The sequence below is a fragment of the Aquarana catesbeiana genome, linkage group LG05 (genome assembly GCF_042186555.1).
Source record: "Aquarana catesbeiana isolate 2022-GZ linkage group LG05, ASM4218655v1, whole genome shotgun sequence".
In the NCBI taxonomy this organism is placed as follows: Eukaryota; Metazoa; Chordata; class Amphibia; order Anura; family Ranidae; genus Aquarana; species Aquarana catesbeiana.
Genome location: NC_133328.1, coordinates 25420454 through 25432859, shown reverse-complemented (window position 1 = coordinate 25432859; position 12406 = coordinate 25420454). Strand labels below are relative to the sequence as shown.

Genomic DNA, 12406 nt, shown 5'->3' with positions numbered 1-12406 from the left:
AATTCTCTCTCCCTAAATCCCTCTGCAAAAGAAAAAAAAAAACACCCCTCCTAGTACAAATCATCTACCCCTCAAATTCCCCCCCAATCCTCCCTTCTAGCACTAATCCTCCACACCCCACATTTCCCTTCCTAGCACAAATACCCCCCAATTATCCCTACTAGCACCCCCCCCCAAATAAAAAGGGTTCTCTCATAGCCAAATTTCCTCCCCCTCTACCATATCACCTCTTCTAGCACAGACCCCCCAAATTTCCCCTCCTAGCACAAAATTATACCCCATCCACCTCCCAACACAACCCCCCCCCCCCCCCGCCCAAATTTCCCCTCCTAGCACAAAATTATATATATTATATATACCATAGTTTGTAGACGCTATTACTTTTGCGTAAACCAATCAATATACACTTATTGGGATTTTTTTTTTTTTTTACAAAAAATATGTAGCAGAATCCACATTGGTCTAAATTGATAAGAAATTCGATTTTTTTTTTAATTAAGTGAATAATAAAAATAAAGTAAAAAATATTTTTTTTTAATTATTTTTTTTTTTCAAAATTGTTGGTGTCTTTGTTTTTAGGGGGGGGGGGGGGAAGAAAAACCGCAGAGGTGATCAAATACCACCAAAAGAAAGCTCTATTTGTGGGGAAAAAATGATACAAATGTAATTTATGTACAGCGTTGTACCGCGCAATTGTCAGTTGTAGTAACGCAGTGCTTTATAGCAAAAAATGGCCTGGTCCTGAAGGGGGGTAAATCTTCCGGAGGGCAAGTGGATAAATTGTTATTCTGGCCAATTAAACGAATTAATACCCAAGCGCTTGATGTGCCTAAATGCGTTTTATAAAAATGCAGCGTTTTTGATGCTGCTTTTCTCCTGGCAGGAGTAAGGGGATCAGGAAAGCTGGGTGTATGAGGCCTATTATCTAAGGACCCCCAATGTGTGGTAGATCCGCACATCACACACACCCTGCAACATGGATCGTGGCGTCAGATCGGGCAGATTTCTGGAAAAAGCGGATCGATACGATTTGACTTTTTTCTAAACCCCGACAGGTCCAGGAATTGGCTGTAAAGATAAAGAGGAAGTCAGTCAGTGATCGGAATCGTCACCCGAACACTCAGTGGTCAGAGATCACATTCTGAGTCTTATTTATCTTCTTCAGTTTGCTCAGCGAGGCTCCTCCATTAAATGGCAATCAATATTTATTATGGGAGCACTCCGTACAATGCAGAAGATTACTGGCCAGCTGTAGAACAAACACTGCAACAAAAGCACTTTGATATCCACCTTGAAGGCAAACAGAGCTTTATGTAGGAGCAGTTCCCATGAATGAGGAGCAGGCAGATGCTAAATGAACCGCGTCTAAAGGTACAGCCGGGGCTTGTGACCGCTAAATGCCAGGATTGCCCAAGATCATGCTAAGTGATATGCAGAGCGTACCCTGTGCAGAGTGCATGTTCTATTATTTCACATCTAGATTTTCAGCTCCACTAGTGACCTGGACAGTTTATAGATGGGCAACTCCTATCCTCATATTGATTAGTGGTTCCAAATTAATAATAACTACTGCAGAAGGGAACAGACACAAAAGATACACTCCGCATCTTTCCAAATAACTGTTAGGCTTTATTATGACGCAATTGAAGGTTTTTATACACATGATTACCTGGGTATCACATTATATTACAATTGTACTTGTATGGTGTATGTACTTGTAGGTACTTGTATGATAACAAGGGGCGTAACATAGGCAGGCTAATTCTAATCAGGACTAATCAGAATGCAAACATGTATTAAAAACATTATTAGTGCCGTATGCACAGTGAGGGCAGTGTGCAATACATACAAAATAGAATACAATTGTTTACAGAACTTACAAATTTCCTTTACAACTAGGCATAGACCAAAATACAAAATATATATTCAATGTAAATATATATATATATATATATATATATATATATATATATATATATATATATACACACACAGGGCTTTTTTTCAGCTGGAACTAGAGGGGGGAACTCAGTTCCACCACCTCTGGCTCAGGTCTTCTGCTCCCTGCTCACCTCTATCACTTGGTAACACGGAAGTCCAGCTTCTGCATTCAGAAGTGATAGCTTATCTCCCAGTAGCTCCCACAGGTTAGATCTCCTGCGCAGATCCCACTAAGTGCCGGACAGGGACAAGGGAGATACAGAACAGGTGCACCCTAGGTGGTCTCCATTTTTTCCCTGGTGACCAATCGTTGATGCTCCCTACTGCATGATCTCCCTTGCAAGTGACTGTAGTATAGTATAGTATGCTGCAACAAAGGTAAGACATATGACAGATGGTGGAGCTTTTAAGGAGGGGGGAGAAGATGAGGGCAGTGGAGGGAGGGGGTTGTATGCAGAGGGAAGAGCTACTATTTGATGCCATTTGGCAGGTATGTGTGTGTGGCGGGCATGGTTCCTGCACCTTTTCTCTGAGAAAAAAAGCCCTGTATATATATACACAGTATAGAGTATATACACTCACCGGCCACTTTATTAGGTACACTTTGCCAGTACCAGGTTGGACCCCCCTTTTGCCTTCATTCTTGGTGGCATAGATACAACAAGGTGTTGGAAACATTCCTCAGAGATTTTGCTCCATAGTGACATGATAGCATCACGCAGTTGATGCAGATTTGTCGGCTGCACATCCATGATGCCAATCTCCTGTTCCACCACATCCCAAAGGTGCTCTATTGGATGAGATGTGGTGAGTGTGGAGGCCATTGGAGTACAGGGACCTCATTGTCCAGTGGTGAGATGATTGGAGCTTTGTGACATGGTGCATTATCCTGCTGGAAGGAGCCATCAGAAGATGGGGACACTGTAGTCATAAAGGGATGGACATGGTCAGCAACAATACTCAGGTAGGCCGTGGTGTTTAAACCATGTTCAAGTGGTACTAAGGGGCCCAAAGTGTGCCAAGAAAATCCCCCCCCTCGGTGTTAGTTAGTGTAGGATTGAGCACAGTCCCTTTATAAGTCGCTAACTGCTGCTATTACTAGTATAAAAATAAATAAATAAAAATAAACAAATAAAAATAAATAAAAACTCCAGTATATATCCCATAGTTTGTAGACACTATAACTTTCACATATTAATCAATATACGCTTATTGGAATTTTTTTTTTTTTTTTTACCAAAGACATGCAGCACAACACATATTGGCCTAAATTGATGAAGAAATTTGTTTTGTTTTTTTAAATGTTATTGGATATGTTTTATAGCAGAAAGTAGAAAACATATTTTTTGTTAAAAATGTTAGTTATTTTTTTTCCATTTATATCACAAAAAATAAAAAATGCAGAGGTGATCAAATACCACTAAAAGAAATCTCTATTTGTGTGAAAAAAAATTATATGAATTTTATTTGGGTACAGCGTTGCATGACCGCGCAATTACCAGTTAAAGTAGCGCAGTGCTGAATGGCAAAAAATGGTCTTGTAATGAAGGAGGAGCTGAAGTGGTAATTGTTGTTGTTTTGCTGTTATTATTTTTATTATTGTTTTTTTGTTATTAGGATTATTTAACTTTTTAACATGTTTATGTTCTATGTTTTATAGGTATTGGGGAATAAACCGAAGCTTCGTGAAGGAGACGATAGCGATGATGTAGAAGCAGATATGACGAACAGGAAGATGGCAAAACTCTACATGGTAAGAATGTGGCAAAGTCCCGAACGTTCATGTTTGTACGGATCACTCAGATATGAGCCGCTGATGGGATGCACAATGACAGGACAATTCAGCTTCTAATGCACATGGTGAGAAGCTCACAGTGTGCAGTGAAATCAGAGTATGCCATTTCAGTCCATGAGAGGAGCCGGTACAACTGTGCGAGACTGAAGGGAAGGCCGGAGGTCCGATTTATAGAACGTGGAGGGTTCGGTTCACACTGCTGCGATGTCAGACGTCGCATGTGATTCGCACCGCACGGCTGTGCAAATCACATGCGATGTCTGTGCGATGTAAATTCTGTATGGCGGAATTCGCATTGCAGTCGGACCAAAATCGTGTAGGACCCCCCACACTTCCTGTTGTGTCTCCATGGCAGGAAGTGAAGAGAATCTCCCCAACGGGACACAAACCGTGAAAAGTAATGTAAGTGGGGTCGTGCGTGATCAAAAAGTAAATTTCAAAGCGGAGGCAAACCCATCCATTTAACCGTTCCAAAAAAAATTGCGCAATGAACACCACATTCTAACAGACGCTCCCGATGCTACCAGACAATGCCGCGCGCTCCCGATGCTCGTGCAAACAGCTCTGCCCTTAATATTCGACCTCTTCTGTAGCATCCGCCCCTTACCACGATATGACCAGTAATACACCCGCCCCTTGCAGAGTAGCACGAGCATCGGGAGCGTGCGGCAGCGTCGGGCACAATGTCCTGCTCATTGCGCAGGCGCCGTCTACAGCTGACTCACAGCTGTTCAGCTTCGGAGATTTTTGGCGGCTCCCTTGTTGTTCGTACTGCGCAAGCGCTGCGCCTGCACAGTACAGGGGAACTTTCTCAGCAGAACACCGGCGTATAAGACGACCAGTGTATAAGACGACCCCCCCTATTTCTCCATTTTTTCCAGTTTTTGCCTATACTCACCATATAAGAAGCATACCTCCCAACATTTTGAGATGGGAATGAGGGACACCTACTAGCAAATGTATGAAGGCATAGGACACGCCCCCTGCCACACCCCCTTAAAGGAGAATTGACCAAAAAAAAAGGTTAATTAAATCCATAAGGGCTTTATTTTTAACCACTACTATTCCTTTATATTGACTTTTAACATTTACAAATGCAGCAATTTAGAAATTGGATGAAAGGTTTAGCACTGGGAAACACTTTTTGAAAGATAAAAAGTGCATTTTATATAAAACTATATAGATTAGATCAAAATGAGGGACAAATGAGGGGGAAAGAGGGACATTGCTCCAAATCAGGGACAGTCCCTCGAAATCAGGGACAGTTGGGAGCTATGTAAGAAGACCCCCCCTTTCGAGGCTTCATATTTCCTTCTTGCTGGAGCTGGAGCCATACCGCGCTGAGCCAATCACAGCAAGCGATGTATTCTAATAACGAATACAAAGCCTGCTCGGATTGGCAGAGGCTGTAGCATCATCAGCCCGCGCCTCTCTGACTCTCAAAGCCAATCCGAGCAGACTACTTTATGTAGCCTGCTTGGATTGGCAGAGGTTGTTACTCCAATCCGACCAGGCTCTGTGTTCATTAATAGAATACATCGCTCGCCGGGATTGGCTCAGCGGTGTATACTGTATGTAGCCGAAGCTACATACAGTTCTACCGCACATCCACCATCCGGCGGGCGGCATTTTGTACCTGGCGTATAAGACGACCCTCGCTTTTTGGTTGTTTTTTTTTTTAAGTGTAAAAGGTCGTCTTATATGCCGGAAAATACGGTAAGTCTAATAAGCTCGAATGAGCAGGGTCCTCTGATTTCTCCTGTATTGAATTGTATTGTGACTGTACTGTCTGCCCTCATATTGTAAAGCGCTGCGCAAACTGTTGGCGCTATATAAATCCTGCATAACAAAAATAAATACAAATAAAAAATAGAACATAAAATATATATATATATATATTTAAAGCACCCCCCATACACACCCCAATTCAAACGTGCGGTGTAGGGTGCTCTCATGTATTTAAACATAAGTCACGCCACGCAGGTATCGCTGCAATCATTGGAGCAAAAGCCATAATTCTAGGACCATAGTTCATAGTTAATTCTGAAAATGTGAAAAGGAAAAAAGAGGGGCAAGTGGGACTTTAAATGAAGCATGTCAATTGAAAGTATAATAATGAATACATGTGAGTAGGTAGAATGATTGGATTTATAGTAATTTATAGTCAATAACCCCTAGGGGTAGTCCATGATTTTGATGCATACAGTACCAATAAAGTAGTATAGCTACAGACATAGTCGCATGAATTGATATATAAGCATATTTAGCAGTAACAATCATTGAAGACTCAGTAGTGCAAACAAATCAGTGGACATACATATATGCAATTCATAACAGAAATACATTAATTAAAATCGCCAATCAAAATCACAAAATCGCATGAAATGAGAAAAAAACTTGATAAAAAAATGATAAATGTCAGGAATATGATTAGGCTTGATAGGGCATCCTTAGTTTGAGAACCCGACGCGTTTCTTGGCTTCTTGCCAGTCATCAGGGGTGGGATGCATCATTTAACTGAGAAAAACAAAGGAATCTAATAAACATTGATACATGTGGAACCTCAGGCTAATAGAGAAAATTATATCAGAAATATCCAAATTGTCTACTTTGAATAGAGAAGCTACTTACAAAATAGCCCAAAAATCAAGAAGAGTTACCAGCAATGGGATCTGTTAGGGTGTGAGATATAACCGTCTCAACCGGGGTTGAGGCAGGGTACCCGACCATCCTCCCAAAATGATTGGAGGGTGGGCCGGGAGAGACCACAGCCGACTGATTCCTCCTGAGCCCTCAATATACTGGTCAATGGGTTGTAAATGGGAAAATCTGCGAAAAATTGAAGAAAAATGGGATGTGTCAAAGAAAGTGAATCTGGAGTTGAACATGTTGAATGGATGGAAAATGATGACTGAAAGAAATGTGTACTTGGTGCATCTGGGAAAGTAAATGTGTGAAAAATGAGATGATAAGGGGGAATGGAGGTAAATTGAATGCATAAAAATGCACGTGAGAAAAGATAGGGAAAGAAATCCATAGGGAATGTGTGAAGATAGAGGGTGTAGTGCGCTAGGTTAAACAGGTGAGAGGATGGGAATGTGTGTACCATAAACAGGAAAAAAGATATAAAAAATAAATACCCATGTGTTAAATAGTGGCTGCTTAACAGAGCGGTCCCTTCCTAGCGAAGCACAGGCTTGACATGTTTGGTATCTATTTACTAAACAAAACCCCATTTTTTAATATTTTACCAAAACATATTTTGTTTGCTTTAAAAAAAAAAAAAAAAAAAAAATCATGTATTTTTTTTCCTGAAAATATGCATTTGATAAATAACTGCGCTAATATTGTGCGACAGTAATGCCCTGTACACACGGTCGGATTTTCCGACGGAAAAAGTGCGATCGGATTTGTGTCGTCGGAAATTCCGACCGCGCGTGGGCTCCATCTGACTTTTTCCGCCGGAATTTCCGACAACACAAAGTTTGAGAGCAGGCTATAAAATTTTCCGACAACAAAATCCGATCGATTAAATTCCGATCGTGTGTAGACAAATCCGACGCGCAAAGTGCCACGCACGCTCAGAATAAATTAAGAGACGAAAGCTATTGGCTACTGCCCCGTTTCTAGTCCCGACGTACGTGTTTTACGCCACCGCGTTCAGAACGATCGGACTTTCCGACAACTTTGTGTGTGCAAGACAAGATTGAGCCAACATCCGTTGGAATAAATCCATGGATTTTGTTGTCGGAATGTCCGATCGTGTGTACGGGGCATGAGAAAAAATTTAACTACTGCCATTTTAATCTCCAGGTTCTCTACTATCGGAAAATATATATTATTGAGGTTTTAAAATAACTTATAGAAATGCAGAAATTATTATTATTATTTATTTATTTATTTATTTGTGCACAAAACTAAAAAAGTATCCCGCTAGACGAGTGGTAAGTCTGTAAGTGCTTTAGGAGTCCCTGAAAGAACGGCGTGTAACTGGATCACAAGCTGTTTGAATTATTTTTAAAAGCAGAAATGGTTTTAAGGCTGGAAAAAGCCAATCATAACCTAACATAACTAAACAAATCCACGTGTTGGCAGGAGTTCTGTATTCATTTCAGCACACGTGATTCCTCCAGAGCACAAACCTAGAACAAGCCAGAGAGCCTCATCGTCTGCCATGACTCACATGTGTTATTGTTTTATAAAACAGAAGACATGCAGAAAACCTCAGAGATCAGGGAGGAACATAAAAGTAAAGAAAAAAAAAAACACAACAAAGCATCGGGGTGTATTTACAAAAAAAAATTAAATTGCGGAGCTATTTATCCTGTGCATTCTTTCTGTGCAAATGGAGGTAAATGGAGGCACTTTGAATGTTTTTCATTCAAAAATTGGGACACAGTGGAGTTGATTTACTAAAACTGGAGAGTGCAAAATCTGGAGCAGCTCTGCATAGAAACCAATCAGCTTCCAGGTTTTTTTTTTTGTCAAACCTTAACCACTTCAGCCCAGGAAGGATTTGCCCCCTTAATGCGACATTGCGTCACTTTAACTGACAATTGCGCGGCCATTTTTTTATTTATTTTTTTGAAGCACATGATTAGAGCCTGAGGCTTTAATTGGCTTAAAAAAAGGGTGGGCTCTGCCCCGTGAGCCCACCCAGTTGTCAGTTGTGTGACATTAGTGAATTAATATTCGCTAATGTCTTCCTGCTTCTCCTCCCGGCCAATCAGGAAGTGGGTCCTGAGACCTGATTGGCCAGGGAGTCTTAGGGCTCTCGGCCAATCGGGTCTCAGGACCCACTTCCTGTTCCGCCAGCAGGAGAAGAAACGGCCCCGGCTCTTCCCTCGGCAAGCTGGAGTGGGGAGCAGCATCGGCCTCCTAAGGTAAGGACACTGATCGCTGCCCATCTGTCTCCCGCGAGGGGGGTTCACTGATCGCCTCCCATCCGTCTCCCACGAGGGGGGTTCACTGATCGCCTCCCATCCGTCTGCCACGAAGGGGGTTCACTGATCGCCTCCCATCCGTCTCCCACGAGGGGGGTTCACTGATCGCCTCCCATCCGTCTCCCACGAGGGGGGTTCACTGATCGCCTCCCATCCGTCTGCCACGAAGGGGGTTCACTGATCGCCTCCCATCCGTCTCCCATGAGGGGGGTTCACTGATCGCCTCCCATCCGTCTCCCATGAGGGGGGTTCACTGATCGCCTCCCATCCGTCTCCCACGAGGGGGGTTCACTGATCGCCTCCCATCCGTCTCCCATGAGGGGGGTTCACTGATCGCCTCCCATCCGTCTCCCATGAGGGGGGTTCACTGATCGCCTCCCATCCGTCTCCCATGAGGGGGGTTCACTGATCGCCTCCCATCCGTCTGCCACGAGGGGGGTTCACTGATCGCCTCCCATCCGTCTGCCACGAGGGGGCTTCACTGATCGCCTCCCATCCGTCTGCCACGAGGGGGGTTCACTGATCGCCTCCCATCCGTCTGCCACGAGGGGGGTTCACTGATCGCCTCCCATCCGTCTCCCGCGAGGGGAGTTCACTGATCACCTCCCATCCGTCTCCCGCGAGGGGGGTTCACTGATCGCCTCCCATCCGTCTCCCACGAGGGGGGTTCACTGATCGCCTCCCATCCGTCTCCCACGAGGGGGGTTCACTGATCGCCTCCCATCCGTCTCCCGCGAGGGGAGTTCACTGATCACCTCCCATCCGTCTCCCGCGAGGGGGGTTCACTGATCGCCTCCCATCCGTCTGCCACGAGGGGGGTTCACTGATCGCCTCCCATCCGTCTGCCACGAGGGGGGTTCACTGATCGCCTCCCATCCGTCTCCCGCGAGGGGAGTTCACTGATCACCTCCCATCCGTCTCCCGCGAGGGGGGTTCACTGATCGCCTCCCATCCGTCTCCCACGAGGGGGGTTCACTGATCGCCTCCCATCCGTCTCCCGCGAGGGGAGTTCACTGATCACCTCCCATCCGTCTCCCGCGAGGGGGGTTCACTGATCGCCTCCCATCCGTCTGCCACGAGGGGGGTTCACTGATCGCCTCCCATCCGTCTGCCACGAGGGGGGTTCACTGATCGCCTCCAATCCGTCTGCCACGAGGGGGGTTCACTGATCGCCTCCCATCCGTCTCCCGCAAGGGAGGTTCACTGATCACCTCCCATCCGTCTGCCACGAGGGGGGTTCACTGATCACCTCCCATCCGTCTGCCACGAGGGGGGTTCACTGATCACCTCCCATCCGTCTCCTGCGAGGGGGGTTTCACTGATCGCCTCCCATCCGTCTCCCACGAGAGGGTTTCACTGATCGCCGCCCATCCGTCTCCCACGAGGGGGGGCCACTGATTGCCACCATCCATCTTCCGCAGGGGGGGAGCAGGTTTGTTTGCCGCCCCCCCCCAAAAAAAAATATTGAGCATCAGCTGCTACTGCCCCCCCAGCAACATAAGACCCCCCAGGAACAATATATTCCCCACCAGCAACACATGACCTCTGCAGCAACAATAGATCCCACAGCAGCCAGCAAGAATAGATCCTCTAGCACACCCCAGCATCCCTATCCATTACATTGCACTGCACAAATTGTTGGTGCTATATAAATCCTGTATAATAATAATACAATTACTGTGGGGTACTACATCCAAACAGCAACAGCACTAAAATCGAATTTCATTAACCGCTTGCACAGGCAAGAAAATGGGCTTACAGGTACGTCCCTTTAAATTTGCCGCCTTTCGGGTGCACACGCCGCAGGAGTGTGCCCACGGGTCCCGGGAACTCAATGTTCTCCGGCGGCCCGCGATTGCAATGTGGAGCGGAAGAATGGGGAGATGCCTATGTAAACAAGGCATTTCCCTGTTCTACCTAGTGACACGACAGAGATCACCGCTCCCTGTGATCGGGAGCAGTGATCGCTGACATATCCTAGGTGGCCCCCCCCCCCCACAGTTAGAGTCACTCCCTAGGACACACTTAACCTCTTGATCACCCCTAGTGTTTAACACTGCATTTTTATAGCACTGATCGCTGTATAAATGACAATAGTCCCAAAATAGTGTCCAATGTGTCCGCCATAATGTCGCAGTCACGATAATCCAACGCATGCGCAGCTCGGTGTACATTGTATTGCAATCTTTATTGCAGAACAGTGCAATAAAGAACACGCCTGGCTCACAGGTTGTTTTTTTTAATTTTAGACTTTAGTTCCGCTTTGTGTGATTGTGAAGGAAGGAGATGTATAAACACCGGACTTATATAGAGCGTTCGTTCTCCGTAGAAGAAGTGACAAGCAGGAAACAGAAATTCTATTAATAAACCTCATAAAGAATGACAAGGTCAAGGATTAATACATTTTTTTTTCCTGCTCTTCATAATAAGTCGCCATTCACACAACGCGTAGCGGGAAACTCGCACCCCCCCCCCACTCACAGTTCTGTTTGTGCGATTCTCACATTGAAAAAGCGTGACGCAATTAGGGCGGCCCATTCACTTAGCTTGCTTTTACACTGATCCGATTTTGTTTCGTTAAAAAAAAGCGGAAGGAAACTGCATCCCTTTAACCACTTCAGCCCCAGGAAGGATTTACCCCCTTAATGACCAGGCCTTTTTTTTTTTGCGACACGGCACTGCGTCGCTTTAACTGACAATTGCGCGGTCGTGCGACGTTGTCCTTTTTTTTCCCATAAACATATATGTGTGTGCGGCGGTCGGCAAGTGGTTAAAATGAATGGAAACCGCATCAAAAACGCACAGAAAACCCCTAAAAAAAACGAAACGCACTTGTGGGAAGTTCTCAAGCCCAGGTTCACAGAATCGCATGACAAGTGAAATCACATTATATTCAATGGTGATCTTCTAAACAACTCAGCGCACTGCAATTTTGGAAAAGGTTCCCGGTGGATTTCAGTGCATTCAGCCCCATAGAATTCTATGTATCTCACAGGAGTCGCATCAGCATAGATAAGAAGCTCATATATGACTTTGATGGATTCAGTGTTTTTTTTAACCATAACCTCTCCTCCCTGGTCATCCCTCAGCCATCAATTTTGATACAGCTACGATTTTAGAGCCTTCCTTCAATTGATCGTCCATCCCTTTGATCGATCGACCATCCCTTTGATTGATCTACCCTTCCTTTGATCGATCAAACTTTTCTCCAATTGATCAACCCTACCATTGATTGATTGACCCTTCCTTCGATTGATCGACCCTTCCTTTGGACATGTTAACCTTTCTTGATCAATCAACCCTTCCATCGATCGATTCTTCCTTCTTTCAAATTATCCTTACTTTGATCATCGAAGGAAGGATTGATCGCTCGAAGAAAGGATTGATCGACAGAAGGAAGAGTTGATCGTTCGAAGGAAGGGACGTTCGATTCAAGAGGAAGGGTCGATCATTTAGTCAAATAAAGGGTCAAGTCATTGATCTAAAGAAGGATCGGTCCAAGGAAGGATCAAATGATGGAGTGAAGGAAGGATCAAAGCCGCTTCAGTGTGAACCTAGCTTCAGTCAGCAAGGATGACCAGGGGGGAGAGGTGAGGTTTACAAAAAAAATCAAAAACGAGCCACATTTGGGGTGCCAATTATGCTGAATGGACATCTTCTAAGGCCTCGTTCACGTAGAGTCTAGTGTACTACAGCGTTCGCCTGTACAAGGGTCGGGTTGATCACT

The 12406-nt window shown here is 44.9% G+C and overlaps 1 protein-coding gene across 2 annotated transcripts in view; it reads left to right on the top strand.

Annotated features, from left to right (window-relative positions):
• The window catches only part of LOC141144134 (scinderin-like), a 355101-nt gene that overhangs the window by 86094 nt on the left and 256601 nt on the right, over nt 1–12406 (top strand). For both annotated transcript variants that reach the window (XM_073629533.1, XM_073629532.1), the window contains exon 5: nt 3602–3694. In XM_073629533.1, the coding sequence (XP_073485634.1) occupies nt 3602–3694 (93 nt within the window). The remainder of the gene's footprint in view (nt 1–3601; nt 3695–12406) is intronic.